The following is a 17,749-nucleotide window of genomic DNA, read 5'->3' as shown; positions in this document are numbered from 1 at the left end:
TTGTTATGTACACAGCATTTTTACTGTCGTGAATCATGTTTTCACTAGACCTTGGTCTTTTCTAAGGGTGTGTGGTGGTAAACGCAGTCTGCTTCAGCATACACATTTGTAACTCCAAACTCCCAAGCAATAGCTAGCCATTTCTCATCACTGACCAAGACAATCACACAATCTTTAATGGCTCATATCCATATCTACCAAACATATTTTCTGGTTAGTGTCATAGGTTTTGTAATGATATCTGTTTCCTTAAATAAAAGTCTGTTTTGCACACCACATCATATGCTGTTCAGTATTTGATTATAAATCAGTACCCTTTTTTGTCAACAACAGTGAGTGAAACATTTCTGTTAAAAAACAAATTGAAAATGTCAAGCCAGCTCTCCTGTTTTGTTTTTTTCATTAGTTACACATGGGTTGGTTACCTGTAATGATCTAAGAGTCATGGATTTATGCAGCAGGTAGTTTAACACCCCCCTCTTGGCTGACTCCACCCACCAACCTGCCTCTTCCCAGGTTCTCCCAGCAAATGGCTTGCCTTGAAATACACTGACCAAAGACTCCTGACCAATGAAAACCCATATGCAAAGTATACTAGAGTTTTACTGTTCTTGTGATCAGGAAGAAAAAGTTTGCTCTTTGGGAAAGGTGTCAATGTTAGGCTGTCACACCCCTGTAGAAGGATTACTTGCTGAAGGTACAGTGGATGTTCTTATTAAAAAGCTGATTTGTGGAACAATTTTACCTGTATATTGTGTATGTTTCTGCTGTTCTTTCATTACCTTGAGGTGTTATTAATAATTGCTACAGTATTACTTTATACACAGCATGAAATGGCAGACTAAGGCTACAGATTTTAAAAGGCACTAGTATCAACACTGTGATTATTATTATTATTATTATTATTATTATTATTATTATTATTATTATTATTATTATTACACTGTAACAGACATACTGGACAGGTTCTTTTGAATAAGACAGTTTTGCTGGACTGGCTTCATATTCAGGGTGAATACATGTTAGAGTTTCCCAAAACCCAAAAACGATTGTTGAATTGTGGTTCCATGTTAGGATCTAAAGTTCTTTGTGAAAGGGAAGTTAAAATATATTTTTGTGTATGAACAGATGTCTGTAAATGAGCACTGCTTAGATGTTTCACTCTAGAAAACTAGCTTCAGAGTCTGCTGTGTTTGCCTAGTTAATGTGTAATCAAGGTTTGAGGCCTTTCGGCATTAACTGAAGGCTGTGTGCCTAATATCTCGCCTCTGGTCTCCAAGTTAAACCCTTATGGACAGACATAGGTTTTTTCAGCACAGATTAGATAGTACTTTGAATAATGTGTGCTGTTGTTTAAAGGTGGAGTAACACAGGTGAACCAATAAAGACATTGATAAATACACCAGGCGGAAACGTTTGCCTCCCTTTACTTAGCTTGTTTTAGGGTTACTAACAAAGCTGAATGCTGAAAAGCAGTTTAGTCTTTAGACTGGCGTCCCTATGTTGCTTCATTATTGTAATATGTGGTTTTCCTGTTTGCAAAAGCATGGGTACTGTTAAGCCACGGATATAGGCAATGGTAAAACACTGCATAGTATTTAGTCAGATGACTATTGTTAAGTTTGCATGACTTTATCTTAGTAAGTTATCCAAGCAAGGTAATAAACATGACTTGAATAAATTGAACTGCTGTGTATCAATGTGCTTCAGATTGCTCTGTCCTAAATTAGTTTTAATGCTTATAAAGTACTTACAGTTTGATACATAACTTGGGATTTCACATTTTATGTATAGATTGGGGACATTGAGAGCCAGTTTATACACCGTATTTATGGTTTGTTCAGCTTCAGTTTTACATCTGGAAAGTGAATCCAAGTTTGTATTGGTTTATCTATCTAGAGCCAGATACTGTAAGTGTAAATGAATACTGTGGGATAGCTGTGTCCTCTGCATATCCTTGTAAATCACTTTTTTATCATTAAATAACTAACTGCAGGGAGGGAGGTCAATGTGCGTTGGTTGTTTCTTACCCAGCAATAAATGTGGATTTCTCAACCCACTTAATTTAGTTGTGCAAAGGTGTCAGAAAGCATTGAGGAGCATAGGTTGAAACAAATTGGTCACTCTGTTGCTCTGTTCTGCTGATATGACAGAAATTCACAAGGGTTTTGGCCGCCTGCTTGTCTTCGTGCTGGCAATGGCGTGGCAGTTGAGCGCTGTGATTTGTACAAGTCCGACAGTGGTACCGCAGTTAATCAGTAACTAACTCTTGCCTCTGGTTTCCTTGGTGAAAGGTGCACATTTTGTAAAGGTCATATAAAGGTAAACAGCGACAAACGGGTGCTAAAAAGCTTGCTATGAATAAACAATTGAAAGTCTTGATGTAGTTTTTTGCATTTTACATTGGATTGGATTTCATGCATGTGGGGATAAATATTAAATGGAAATTATTCTTTAAAAAAAAATCACAAAGCTGTTTCCCAAGCCAGATGGTGTTAATTGTGAACATTATCAGATGAAGTGTCATTTTCATATGACCTGTAACCAACCTCCATATTAAAAAAAAAAAAAAAAAAAAAAGAAATGTTTGATAACACCTACAGTTCTGTTTTTGAAATTGTGTAGTCTTTGGTAATTTATGTGTCCTTTAAAAAGGTAACTGCATAATTAAATGCATTACAGTGCATTCACATTTTCAGATTGTTGTGAATCTAACCTGTAATTCATATTTAACGGTGGATATGGTGGCAGCTGATCTTTTTTAAGTCTACAGCCCTACCATGAAAACTAGATATTTTAAACTGTGCACATTGTTACTGCTGTCAGTTTGAAATGTCGTCCTTCTTCTTCTTCTTCTTCTTCTTCTTTCTTCTTCTTCTTCTTCTTCTTCTTCTTCTTCTTCTTCTTCTTCTTCTTATTTTATTATTATTATTATTATTATTATTATTGGCACTTATTTTTTCAATTCTAGATGTCTAAATTTTATATAGGTGCTTATTTATTTGTTTGTCCCGAAAGCCAGATACTTTTTATGAATCCAGTTTTTATTTTACTACACCTTTGTGATCCCTCAGTGCATCTGTGTTTTAGAGCAATGGACAAATGTCTAAGCGATGCCACTATACAGTACATCAGAGCAGGTGAACCACAGGGTTTGGACTAGGCACCCATCTTCTTCGTTCACAGTCATGAATTGACACTTGCAGTAGCTGTATTTCACAGCATGTTGAACGGAATTGAACACAATTGCAGCTGAACATGATGAAAAAGAAGGGAAAGAAAATGATCCGTATTTTGAAGCACATGTAAAGACTAAGGCACTTTTTTTATTTATAGCACAATACTTACTCAAAACAACAACCACTTGTTCCTTCCTTCAACTAGTTTTATAACATTTCAGTTGTATAATGCTTCTCACAAAATGTGCCAACCATTGCATTTGCTTCACAATATAGAACTCCAAATGTTGAAGGCTTTTTTTGGGGTTTGGATAAATAAGTATTAATCACTCTATTTGTTTATTGCAGTACGTCATGGTAAGCATTGTAAAGTTTTATGAAACATGGTAACAACAGTGTGGCAAAAGTTTTCAAAAAATCAACTGAACAAAAATGCATTTTTATCTTGTCTAAAAGATCATGCATTATAAAAAGGGAATTCATTCATCTTGCTTGAGGATGACTATTCTGGCTGTTCATGATTAATACACTATGTAACACAGTTTTTGTTCCTGGGTAGTAAGTGCTCTGTCCTAATTGCTTATGCCACCAAAGTATAGAAAATGGCTATTATTCCCCACAAACTTTGCTTTTGTGACCAGGACAGTGATATTTCAAAATATCACTATTTCCAATGGGAAAACGGGCAAATGTGTGTCTTTTCGTTCACATAAAGTCAGAAAAAAACAACATATGAATCCAAATTAACATGTATTTATACTAAAGTAATACAAAGATGACTACAAAAGATTTAGAAGTGAGTAGTTTTTCGAGATTTACAATTATACTGTATTTACAAAAGCAAAGTTTGTGGGGAATAATAGCCATGTTCTATATTTTTGAGGCATAAGCAATTAGGAAATAACACTTACTACCCAGGAACTAAAAAATACAATTTTGTTACACAGTGATCTTAGAAGAGAATCAGACAACACATCCTAAATATGAGAAACTTAAAAGTGCATTTAGTAAATGTGTCCATAGTGTCTATAAAGTCATATAAACGCAGCGCATTAAAGTTATTTTGTCCAGTATTCCTGCTGGACTTTGGCCTAAAGCAAAGCATAGCTCGAGTGATAATATAAAAAGAGAATTGCTGAAACAGTAGGCTTCAAGTTACGATGTGATATTTAAATTTATAAGAATACAAAGCGTTGCAGTACAAACAATGGTCACAGATAAGCTAGCTAGGTTACCAATTGAAAATTAAACAGGTACATTTTTTTTTTTTTTCTTATCTTCCTGATTTACTGTACAACTAACGGTCTTAGCAGTCCGACGCATAGCCACTCCACTGTGGGCGTCATGTTGCTCAGGTTGAGCGTGAACATAGCATATGATGATAGATTGCTCTGTAATGGTGATAGCATTTAATTCCTGCCGGTGAATAAATGCAGCTTGATGGGAGTTCAACCTTATATTTATCCTACTCAACAGCATAGAGTTCCAGCAGCACTCAAACCACACCATGTAGCAGCTTAGGTGCGTGCTTCATCATGTTTACAAAGAAACTCTTCAGTTTACAGTACACATACGAGTATAAACAATCACGTTGCTCGATTCCGGCTGCTTTGTACATTCCTTACAGTCTTTAGACTGTGAAAACTAAACTAGTTTTATCAAAAATAATATAATTCCAACCTTTGTTCAGGGGAAACACCAAACGCAGGACATGACTGTATTAGGAATGCATACCTAAATTAAACCATCTCATGTTTCCCATAGACTGGTTCCTGGTTACACAGTATTGTACAACTAGGGCCAAAAGTTTTACATCCCCCTACAGAATGAACTCATTTAGTTTCATAAAGTCTGCTGAAACCTGCTGAATAATGTAACACTCCCACATTGAATTACATACCCCTTTGTAGTTTTCCATATACTTAACAAAAAACTGACAATCTGAAAAAACTGAAAATCTAACATGAAATGCTGTACTACTGCTAGTAGACTTTTGCGATCTAAGTTATTTTCATACATTATTATAATTTATTTATTTATTTATTTTTTAATGTCGCAATCCTAAAATTCTAGGGGATGCAAAACTCTTGGTCACGGCTGTACACTCTATGCAAAATAAGTCAGCTTCCTTACTTGACATTGAACTGCAAGGTTTTACTGCACGTCATGCCATGGAGTGCAGTCGGTCACATGCTTTCATATCTAGTGTTTTGAGGAAAATTGTTGTAACACTGCATTTTTTGTACAGATATTATTTTGTAGCCATTTCTGTACTTTTGCAGCTGTTATTTGTGTGTTGCTATTTTAACAAGGGTATTTCCATTAGTTTCCAGGAAAGCGTATGTTCCTCACACCGGTTTCAGGCAATGTGAGTCACATGTTATTTCTTAAGATAACCCTTGCTCCCCTCCTCCACATCAGGACACGGTCCCAGTGGTGCAGGAGTCATTTAGACCTTGTGGAGATAGATAAGAGTGTAAAGCTTTACTGTAAGACACCGTGGTAGCGCTCCAGTACACTGGGTGAAATCAAAGCATAAGTAAGCATTGTAAATCACACAAAAGTATGTTAAATAATAAAAAAAGCATGAACAGCGTAAGTACACTCCTCTCTGAATCTATTTAAATGAATAAAGGACTGAAAGGGGTAATAACGGATAAAGCATGTTATCATGGTATGCTTTTTCAAGGCATTACACTACACTTGGGTTTCTGAATACACTTGTGTTTTGTTTAGGGTTAGGCTCCTGGTTGTATATGCCATGTAGTGGCAGCCACATGGTTTCAGAGATTTGCCTCGTCCTGATTTTTAAACTGTATATTCCGGATCTTTGAAATAAAGCCTCCCTGGTGTTACTTCGTAATGTTTTGTTACTGTGCATATTAAAAGTGAATGTGAACTAGTTGCACATAAAACCCTGTATGGTAATAGAAGGCACATTAGAAAGAATATAAAAGCTGATAATATAAATGACCTCTGTGTTAAATTAAATATGCAATGCGTTTGTTGTTGAGTAGTTCTGTACATTCCGTTGAAAAATCCAAGGGAAAGGATTGTGATGGGGAGCAGGTTTGTGAAGAATTCATGTTAGGGTTTAAAACACTGTTTGTAAATGAGTATGGGAGGCTGACACATTTTAACTACCCTCCTAGACAGGTATTTACTTTCAAAGCAGTCCTCTTGTTTTAATAAGTCATCTTTAAATTTTACTAACTCAACAGCTGAAACTCCCAAGGTCATTTTTTATGAACATTAATCTGCTGTGACCATGCGTTGCAGATATCTAAACTGCCTTGCTTTTCTTTTTGGTCTTTCATTCTTTAGATCTAAGCACGAATTGAATGGTTTTGACATAATGACAGCTGAAGATTCCACTGTCACCAAGAGCAACAGTTCCTCCAACATGTCAGCATCCAATGTCCCAGAAGGAGTAGCGGGAGCCCCCAATGAGACCGCACTGCTGGCCCTGATGCAGCATTCGGGATACGGAATGATCCAAGAGAATGGACAGCGCAAGTACGGCCCACCACCTGGCTGGGAAGGCCCCTCACCTCCCCGTGGCTGTGAGGTCTTTGTGGGGAAGATCCCTCGAGATGTATATGAGGATGAGTTGGTCCCTGCGTTTGAGACTGTGGGGCGTATCTACGAAATGCGATTGATGATGGACTTTGACGGGAAGAACCGGGGATATGCTTTTGTCATGTACACGAAGAAGCATGAAGCCAAGCGAGCTGTCAGAGAGCTCAACAACTACGAAATCCGCCCAGGCCGGCTCCTTGGGGTCTGCTGCAGTGTGGACAACTGCAGACTCTTTATTGGGGGCATTCCCAAGATGAGGAAGCGGGAGGAGATCCTGGAAGAGATCTCCAAAGTGACAGAAGGCGTGTTGGACGTGATTGTTTATGCCAGTGCTGCTGACAAAATGAAGAACCGGGGCTTTGCTTTCGTGGAGTATGAGAGCCATCGTGCCGCTGCCATGGCCAGGAGGAAGCTGATGCCCGGCAGGATCCAGCTCTGGGGGCACCAGATCGCAGTGGACTGGGCAGAACCTGAGATTGATGTGGACGAAGACGTCATGGAAACAGTCAAGATCCTCTATGTTCGCAACCTGATGATAGAAACAGCAGAAGAGACCATCAGGAGCATCTTTAGCCAGTTCAACCCAGGCTGTGTGGAGCGGGTTAAAAAGATCCGAGACTATGCCTTTGTGCATTTCACCAGCAGGGATGATGCTGTGAACGCTATGAATAACCTGAATGGGGCTGATCTTGAAGGGTCCTGTATAGAGGTTACCTTGGCCAAGCCGGTAGACAAAGAGCAGTACACCCGGTACCAGAAAGCATCAAAAGGAGCAGCACCAACACCAGCACCAGAGACACCGCAACCAAACTACGTTTACCAGTGCGACCCCTACACATTGGCGTATTATGGGTATCCCTACAATGCACTGATTGGTCCCAACAGAGAATACTTTATTAAAGGTTAGGCATAATCTTTAAAACTGACTGCCTATTATTCTTAGGTTGTTTTTTTTTAATGGATGATTGAAAACTGTCACTTGCAGGAGACAGGAAGATTAAGTTCTGCTCTTACAGAGATATGTTGATTTGACAATTGAAAGGAAACCCTCTTCCTCACTTTCTGCTTGAGTGTTTTCTGACTTGTAATCACCATCTTGATTTGGTGTATCCAAGTAGCCTGGGTATAATAGAAGGTTCAAATTGAAATCTACATAATCCTTATGTTTTTTACTCTTCATCTTTCAGGGTAAAGCTGTAGTGTAACCAGCTATTGTCACGGTCTGAAATTAACCATATTGTACATCTGGTCTTCACTGGGGTACAAGGTGGCTAACAAAAGGACTCTATGGGTCAAGCAATGAATCAGTCTTCCAAACTAAGGCTGCTTCTGACACCTACACTATTACTGTTCTTAGAGCAGCTGTGCTTTAACAAAAAGAAAGCTTTACAGCACATAAACAAAAAGGTTCTGAACACCTACCTCTCTCATCTGTATCTCAAGCAGGTACTGTAAGGGGTCGTGGGCGAGGGGCGGCTGGGAATAGGTCCCTGGGTCCCAGAGGCTCCTACCTGGGTGGATACTCTGCAGGTCGTGGCATCTACAGCAGATACCATGAAGGGAAGGGCAAGCAGCAGGAAAAAGCCTATGAACTGATACCCAACTTGGAGCTGACTGCAGTCAACCCAGTGGGCATGAAACCCGGCACAAGTTAGTGCAAACCATTAATACCTGTAGATCCTTCACAGCTCTGCCCTTCAGCTCTGATTGTATTGTTGTTCTCAGTGTTTACCGCTTTGCTTTTGCATGCTCATGTATAATCTTACTAACATCTTCCTTTTTTTTGATTTATGCATGAGCTGATTTTCTGTTGGTGGTTCATCTCTATCAAACGACAATGGGTCATTAAATTTAAATATGCCAAAATATTAGCCTCACGTGAACTTAAATCTTGCCCGAATGATCAATTCAGGGTAATATTCATGAAGCATTAGAAAGCAGGTTTGTATCTCCTTATCACCTTCTCTGTTCTTAATAGGTACTATTTTCTATGTTGGACAATATTATAATTAATTGACTTTCAAGGTGAAAGAGTCTTCACATAGATAACAAAAGTTAATATTTGCTCAACAGTCTTTTGTTTTAGTGGTTAATGAGTTAGGACCTCCTTTAAGTGAAGTTACTGTCGTAATCAAGCAGTACTGGGTATTATTTCCCACTATGTGGTAGTGATAAGCAGTGATAAGGTAGTGACATTTAATTTTCCACTATGAGCTGTGTCTGCAGTACGTATTATAAGGGCACGGTAGTTGAGTTGGGTGCTCGGTGTTAACGCCCTAAATTTGTTAATCTTTCCCTTTTCACCCTATTCTTAACATGTTTTTTTGGGGGGTTTTTTTGCACTCGTATACAGGCTACTTGGACCAAAGACGATAAGGTACATGTGGCCTGTTCTAAGGTAGGGCCTTTCTAAGGTCCGATTAAAAAATATTAACCGATTACTGAATTATAATGAAAAATAAAAAGCCGCCTGGCATCCGGGTAGTTGTAGTACACGTCACGACACTCTGGGTTCTGTAGTTCTGATAGGGCCTGTAACAGTACAATCACTTAGGAATGCTCTCCAGTTTGAACTACAGCTCCCAAAATGCACGCTGAATGGTTGCTATGTAACGTTAAGCCTTTCACAAGCGTGGCAGAGCATCACATTGTACTGTACTCAATAAATAAATAAATAAATAAATAATGCACACAGACTGAGCGCTAAAACAGCGATAAATAATAGCAAAACATTTCAAATGGGCCTACCATTACTTGCACAAAACTCACCATATAACATATTAAAACCCAGAACGTCCAAAGAAACCCTTTGTTTATTTATTTAGAAGCAGAACAAAACCAAAATAAAAAGGCTTGATTTGCTTACAGGTAAATTTACTTAAAATCTTAAAAAAAAAAAAAAGGGAGGGCTAGGTCGGCCAGGGTGTCCTCCAGGCTTGCCTATAAGCTGCCCAGGGCTGCGTTGTCCTCCGACGCTGTAGCTCTGAGGTGGCTGCATGGTGAGCCCGCAGTGTGTACAGAAGCGGTCTTCGCCTCTCTCGAGTCAGCGTAGGGTTGGTAGCGGTGAGCTGAGCCTAAAAATAATCAGACACTACTAAACGGGGGAGAAAATAATAAAAACAATAATAATTTGCGACGACTACATTTTAAAAAAACACACCTTATTATTATTATTATTATTATTATTATTATTATTATTATTATTATTATTGTTGTTGTTGTTATTGAATTCCTCATATTTAAAGAGTCAAGAATCACAACTGCAGTACAGTTAAATTGTTCTTGCCGTTTAATAGTAGATGTAAATTTAATAGAATCATTTTTAAAATGTATCATTTTAGTAAATAATGAGAGCAATATGTTAAACATTTGCCCTCAATTGTAACATACAGTACAACCTCACATATCCGACCCCCTGTGGACTGGGCTATAGGCGGATATGTGAAAAAGTTGGATTTGCGAACATCTATAGAAAAAGCATTTACACATCCATAAACAGGTTAATAAACAGAAACAACACGCAAACTGCTTTAAACATGGGGACATTTTTGCATTAAAAGTAAACGCAAGCAAGATTAATTAGGCTACACAGTGTTGCTATGCGGTTTACTACAAGCCATCTCCAAGCAAAGCTTAAAAAAAAAAAAAAAAAAAAAGGTAAATGTACAGTAACCTGCAACTGATGGCTTCTTTCTTAACTCTGGAAGTCCCTGCCTCCTTTCTTAATATCTCTGTCACAGTACTTTGCGCTCTTTCTTGATATTGCTAACAGCCGATAAGCAGCGCGGTTTGAATATTACTTCGGCTATTTTAAACAAACAGCCGGTAAGCATTGCATTTATGAAGCTTGCTTTGTTTAATTCAAATGCATTTAAAAGCTACAACAACACGCTGAAAATATCTAGAAAGAGTAGCATGTTCTGTGTGTTCCCTGACGACGGCAGTCTGCGGTTGCTTGTTGTTTGCTTCCTTTGGCTGCTTGTGTAGGGGTGTGAATGGTGAGTTAGGGTTGCAAACACCAACGCTACATTTCCTTGCTTTTGTGGTGATGAGTTCACCCTAACTGCTGCATTAACGTAGTATTTTGCAATGAATTTAATAAGAGAGTCAGTCAAAGTAATAAGAGAGGCAAGGTTGGGTAGTAAATATGACTTTATATGCTGTAAAGCCATAAATATTTGCGGGCCTATTATAAAGCGTTTTTCGCATATGTAAAAAAAAAAAATTCACATTTTTGACACGAATATCTTAGTGCTGTACATAGAATAGAGTAATATACTACTACCAGTGCAACAGGTTGCAAACATTTCTGGAGCAAAATAAGTTTTTATGGGTGTCATTCGACAAAAATTTTGGTTGCAAATATTTATGGCTTTACAGTATTGTTTAAATATAGCTGATACAGCATAAGTAAATACCAAATAACATAAATAAATAACAGAAAATGCTTTCATACCGCAAGTTTTTTTTTCTTTGTTTTAAATTCATTTTCTGCTAAGTCACAGAATTGCCATTCAGCAGTTTTTTTCATTCAGCCATTTTATATTGCTGTTATGAGTGGAGGTGGAGGCGTTCCTTTCAAAAGGGGTGGGACTGACAGTGATGTGAACCAATCAAATGACAGAAGGAGGCTATTGCCTGGTGATGTAAGGATGTCAGGGCAATAGTTCAATCTATTTTTGCTCCTATGATGAGGTTTGAACCAATCACAGGACAGAATTTCCAAGCACTGACGTAACTCTTCCCTTAGTTTGTACTGACAATCCATTTCTCTGTTTTTAGTGGCCATCCCTGGGTTGAGTGGCCAGTATTCCGTGTTTTCAGCTGGTCCAGCACCTAAGCTAATGGAGGACTGCAAGATGCACACAATAGAGCATCTAATCAATCCTCTTGCAGTCCAGCACGATCCCTCATGTGGTGCTACAGCAACAGCGATCCTCCCTGCTGTATCCACGCCCCCTCCATTCCAGGTAATGCTGGTATTTCATCCAGAACACTCCATCATAAATAATGTTTAATACCTATCAGGCAGATTTTCAGAGCGCTTTTGCTGCGATGCAAATTTTGCAACAGCACAGTTAATGCTTTTTCGGTGTTCTGTACCACCTGCTAATTACATAAGCAGTCAGTAAACTCTCCATTCCTTCCTTCCTCTCTCTCTCTCTCTATTTCTCTCTCTCTCTCTCTCTCTCTCTCTCTCTCTCTCTCTCTCTCTCTACAGGGTCGACCCATTACTCCAGTGTACACGATGGCCCACAATGTTCAAAGAATTCCTGCTGGCAGTCTCTATGGTACAAGTTACCTCCCCATAGCAAACCCGGGAGCATCAGCCACCCTCGCAGCGCTACAGAAGAACGCGGCTGCAGCTGCAGCGGCCGCTGCCTACGGAGGCTATGGCAGCTATACCAGCTACATGCCACAGGCTTTCCCTACAGCTACCTTTCAGGTCCCTATACACGATGTCTACCAGACATACTAAACACTCGCACAGGAAACGCTGAAGGGACACTTTAGTATTTATGAAGAGAGAGCCCCGCGATGAATGTTTTTTTTTTTTTAAATAAAGACTCCAAGAAACTTCCAACTGGAAATGAAAGTGAAGACTTGAATAATATTGTGCTTGCATGAACATATATAGAAAATATATATTTCAAGGATATACTTAAGGTTAACGTATTCATATTAGAACTATTAATATAAGTGAAATGCCATTTTATTTGACAGTTATTGATGACTTACCGTCCATAGCTGTAAGTGTATAGGTTATTCTTATTATCTGAAGGTGTTTAGTAGGAAAGTGTATCTGCACTCCAGCTACTGTCTCTATTATATACACAGTAGTGCCTTTTATAAAACTCCAGCTTCTTAAAAAGCAGTTTGACTAAGAAAAAAAAACTGTTCTCATTGCTCCAGAAAGTTAAGATTTACTAAACTAATCTATTAGTTTTTAGAACTATAATACTAAAAAAAAAAAAAAAAGGGGGGGGGGGGGGGTTTTGGGAGGCTTTAGTTATTTTTTTAAATAAAGACTCCATCACACCACTGAGAGGTACCATTGCATCCTGTATAACTAAATGCAATACTAGTTTAAAAACAGCCTAAGACAGACAACCAAATAGATTTGAACAGAATGATTTATATTCCCGGTAAGATGAAAAAAAAGGGTTAAGGAATATGGGAGTTTCCACTGTAAAAAGAAAGTTACCTTTAACTGCCAGTCTCCATGGACTGGAAATATCAGACAGATAATATCTGCTAATACCTTCAGGTTTGAAAATACAACCGTTCAAGTATTTAGTTTAAAACATACTAAATACCCAAATGCCTACATAAACAATATAGAAACTTGTATCTTGTACCTCAAAAATACTGTGCCTTACAACAGGAAGTAGAATACTGTTTCATATGCTGTAAAGTTGTTTTCTCAGTGGTTTTCAAGGAACTCAAAATTAGTTGCCATTCATTTTAGCAATGAGTAACAAACAGTAAAATGGTATTTCAGCATACACTGAAGTACACAATTAAAACCCTATTACACCTTAATAGGGTTTATAGTAAATAAACATATACTGTGCAGGAAACAAAATAACTGATGGCTTTATGAAATGGGGAAAAATTGTCCTAAATCTCATTGCTTTAAAGTAAACATAGCCCTGCCGCCCCCCCCCAAAAAAAAAAAAAAAAAAAAAAAAATATTTTGTGTTATTTAAAATATATGCGTAGACATTTTTTTGTAGGCTGGCTTTTATTCATTATAAATGGTTTCTTTCGCTTTTATTTAAGATTTGTATAATGTGGTGGGGAATGTCTGTATTTTGCATTATTGTTTTTTTTATTTCATGGACAAGACCCAGTCTCTTGTCAGAAGGAGTTCTACTGTATCCCAATGACCTCTATCATTTTCAAGCCTAAATTCTGAAAACAGATTGAGGGGTGTGTACAAAAAATGTGGTATGTAAATATATTATGGTCTAAAATACATTTTAAGTAAAACATTGTTTAGTGTGTCATGGAATGCAATTTACCATTTATTTCAATGTTATCTAAGCAGGTATTATTGTCAGGTTAGGAAGATTATCATTGTAGTTTTTATGGCCTGTTTTAAAGGCTTCATTTTGGAGAGTACATGCAATTAAAATGCAGCCTTCCCTCTTCATGGTTGTTCTTTCTGGGTACATTTCCCACAACATGCAGGGCATGAGGAAACAGTCTAGTTAAGCATTATATACCTTCAACATGGCAGCGGGGAACATTATTTGGCATATATTTTCTCTCAAGCAAACAGGAAAGAAAGCAATTTGCAGGTCTCAACAAAATTAGAGCGAACAGTAAGAACATAAGAAAGCCCATATTGCTTATTTGGTTGTTAATAGCTTACTGATCCCAGAATCTCATTAAGCAACTTCTTGAAGGAACCCAGGGTGTCAGCTTCAACAACATTATTGGAAAGTTGGTTCCAGACCCTCACACCACTTCCTATGCCACATGTTTTTAATTAACTGAATTCAAATGCATAGAGGTTGAAAGCATTACTGTGTTTTGCATGTGGTTTGAGTTCAAATGTGTAAAATGGAGCTTAAGTACCCACCTAGGCTTAACATTATGCTATTCAGATTCAGGTGATATATACCGTAGATTAATTTAAAGAAAAATGCCTGTTAGGGAACTGCCTCCCTCCTTTTCCAGAAAGCCTTTCTCTAACCCATTTCATTTATACTACAGGAGTACTATTTCAACTCCAAATGTGAGTTCCTTAGTACTGAAACAAACAAGGTGTGCATAGTTTAAATAATAATAATAATAATAATAATAATAATAATAATAATAATAATAATACATTTATTGTGCCTTCTTGCCAAAAAATGTGTTTTACTATTAGGTATTTACAGTCTTTTAACTGTATTTGTTTTTATTCCATGTTTTTAAAAGCATATGCGTTTATGCAGGATTGCATTTATATTTCTGCAGAAGTAGTCAATAAAGCATTTTAAAACCAGACCTGTATGTCTTTATTTAAAGATGAGCTTGTACTGCTGTGACCAAGTTATTTAATAAATGGGGATATATATATATATATATATATATATATATATATATATTATATATATATATATACTTTATTTATATATTTAACCCTTCTCAACCCGATAGCTGTGGAAAATTGAGACAGTGGTACTAAAATAATGTTGATTTTATTATGCAGCGAAAAGGTTTGAAAGCACTTCCTTTTGAAGGGGTGGTGTTTTAAATTGCAATGGAATCACTGAACCAATAGCCGCTGATATTATGTAATGTGGGATCCCACAATAAGAGGCTTTGCTCCACTGTTTCCAATTTGGGCAGTCTTGTTTTTATCTAGATCTGAGCTGTCACTGCACCCTCTTTTTTTCTGATTTGTGTATGACCATATTGAGCACTTGTATCAAAGAAAGGTTGTTGAGGGATAAATAGTTAATTACAAATAAAGGTAAAAAAAAAGTACCAGCAAGGTAGCAGTAACATGAAGGGTTTCAGTTACAAATTGAATGTTTTTAGCTAAATACAGTAAATGACTTCTAATCTAATTATTTAGCTGTACAATGTAAAAAGATAAGTTATATAATTAATTATACCTCCAAAAAGGTGTTGTTATTTATTGTATACCTTCAGAAGGAATACATATTCTTCAGCCTCCTCATATACCATTTTATATTGTTTTTAGGTTTAAATTAATTAAACTCTTATAGTTTTTAACTATAGAACATGCAACAGGTCATCCATTAACTCCTCAAGATGAAGGGGAAATCACATTTGAAAAGCTGTATTGGAAAACTAACACAACTCTGCAAGTAGCTGATTAGGGTTCTGAACTTTAATGCAGAGGCTTTTCGTGGCTGGAATGTTCGTAATTATAAGGGCCTTATAGGGAGGGATTAAATCAGTTCTGATGTATAGTTTCCTTTGATGGAATTACATTGGGCACTAAGGTTTCAAAACCCATTAAAACATTCTCATTCTGAGAGTACCCTTTGTCCACTTCATTGTTTGTTTGTTTTTTGTTTTTTTCAGACTTGCAGGTGCCATGTTCCCACATGTTTTGTACACATATCATCTTCCCTGCTAGCTGTAGTGTGACAATGACCTTGGAGAAAAAAAAAAAAATTGTGTGAATGAAGTGCACTATACTATACTATACTATATACTGCTAAACGTTCCATGTATATTTCATATTTATATATTTTACATCCTCACATACAAACTACTGTATAGATCACTAAGCAAGACTAATTCAATCGCACAGCATCATGCAGCATAATGTAACTTTTTGCTAGAACAAACAAGCTAGAGAGACACCACATTATTATTTGTAGCTTTTCCCATTGTTTTTCAATGTTTGACAGAGAAATGCTCAGAGTTTCAAGGTGACTTTTATTGAAATCAATATTCTTCCAGGATTAAGTGTTCTTTTTATGAAATCCTTTCTCCCCACCTTTTCTTTCTTACCGATAGCATTTATTTTTAACTGTAACTACTGCCTTCATCAATGATTAACTTGAGGGCTGCAAGGTCAACGCATGCCTGAGTCATTCAGGAACTGTTCACATGAAACGTGCGTTTGAAACAAACATGTCTGCCTGAGCATGAGTTCCCATGGCAACAGAGACACCTGCCAAAGTAAGGCTGTTTTTCTTCCTTTACTTTAAACCTGTGACCATAATGAGGCTTTTTAACTTCTACTTTTTGTGACGGGCATGTATTTTACAGTTAAGACAGTTAAGACACTACAGCAACAACACGCTGAATTTGCTTTACTAGTTTGAGTATTGCGGTGAAACAGCCTTGAAGCTGCAATGAAACAGTGCTTGAAATGTGGCACCAGTCCAGTACTGGCCCTTTATATATCTAGAAGTAAATACACGGCAATGTACCAGGGTTTAACCTGTGGAGATCTGCTACGTCGTTCTCGTATATGAAACAATAGCGCTAGTGCAATCCCTATTGTTAATAAGTATGCAGTGCAGTGGGCTGCTTTTTTACACTGGATCCCCTGAGCCCAGAACTATCAGTTCACAAATGAGTTACTTGATTGTTGCTGCATAGACCTTATTAAAGTCCTTAAATTGGCAAAGGCGGCAGTTGCTATAGAAATTATGTTGTAACCACATGTAGCTTAAACAAGCACAAAAAAAAAAAACATTAACAAAACATATGTCTGCCAAAAACCAGTCACCCTGAAGTTGCTCCTCCTCTCCCCAAAACCAGTCACCCTGAAGTTGCTCCTCCTCTCCCCAAAACCAGTCACCCTGAAGTTGCTCCTCCTCTCCCCAAAACCAGTCACCCTGAAGTTACTTCTCTTCTCCTCCACAGCACCCAACAGTGCACAAATATAGGAGAATTCTTTTAATAGACGCTATTTCAGGTTTTACATGAATCCACACATGCTTGGCAAAGCAACAAGCACTCTGGAAACTGACATTGTGGCATTCAGGTAGCAGGATGTTGTCAGTTTCACAAGATTTCCCTTTGTTTAACGTTCAGAGGGTGTGGTCTTATTGCATCAGCCCTACATGCCGAAGGAATTAATGTTTGGCTTCCTACTACCTGGGTGTTCCATACAGGCAGTACGACTCATCACAGCTTTCTCTACACCTGGGGCCATATTAATAACATTTAACCTGCTCTGTGCACAGAAACCCATAGGTGAACTGAAGCCTGTATAACACTGATATGTTTCCCCACCTCAATTCCTCCCAATCACCCTTTCCAGAAGCACTTCATGATCTAAGCAAAAACAACCAAGGTTTCACTTCCTCAAGGAACATTTCTGTTTATTTTGTTCAGCCATATTTTTGTTGCTTGAGACACAGCATGAGCCAAATTGCAGCAGGGATGTAGAAACATTTGCTCTAATCAACAATTCGGCTGATGGTTCAATCCAGAGAAGCTTGGATGGCAGCGTCTGTAACAAGCTGCTTCCGGGGCATTGATACAAGCATTGTTTACTTGCATCT

General features: G+C 37.7%; 1 protein-coding gene across 7 annotated transcripts in view; it reads left to right on the top strand.

Moving 5' to 3' along the window:
* The window catches only part of LOC121329371 (RNA-binding protein 47-like), a 42,169-nt gene extending 29,403 nt beyond the window's left edge, over nt 1-12,766 (top strand). For 4 of the 7 annotated variants that reach the window (XM_041274983.1, XM_041274967.1, XM_041274952.1 and 1 more), the window contains 4 exons: nt 6,504-7,660; nt 8,202-8,408; nt 11,541-11,728; nt 11,980-12,766. In XM_041274983.1, coding sequence (XP_041130917.1) covers nt 6,535-7,660; nt 8,202-8,408; nt 11,541-11,728; nt 11,980-12,237 — 1,779 coding nt within the window. In that variant the 5' untranslated portion in view covers nt 6,504-6,534 and the 3' untranslated portion in view covers nt 12,238-12,766. Of the gene's footprint in view, nt 1-592; nt 698-6,503; nt 7,661-8,201; nt 8,409-11,540; nt 11,729-11,979 lie in introns of those variants that run through there. The other 3 variants (XM_041274975.1, XM_041274960.1, XM_041275001.1) reach the window with 3 other exon arrangements.
* Nucleotides 12,767-17,749: the final 4,983 nt, after the last annotated feature.

This window comes from Polyodon spathula, chromosome 2 (assembly GCF_017654505.1).
Source record: "Polyodon spathula isolate WHYD16114869_AA chromosome 2, ASM1765450v1, whole genome shotgun sequence".
In the NCBI taxonomy this organism is placed as follows: Eukaryota; Metazoa; Chordata; class Actinopteri; order Acipenseriformes; family Polyodontidae; genus Polyodon; species Polyodon spathula.
This window is presented reverse-complemented; position numbering and strand designations above follow the sequence as displayed.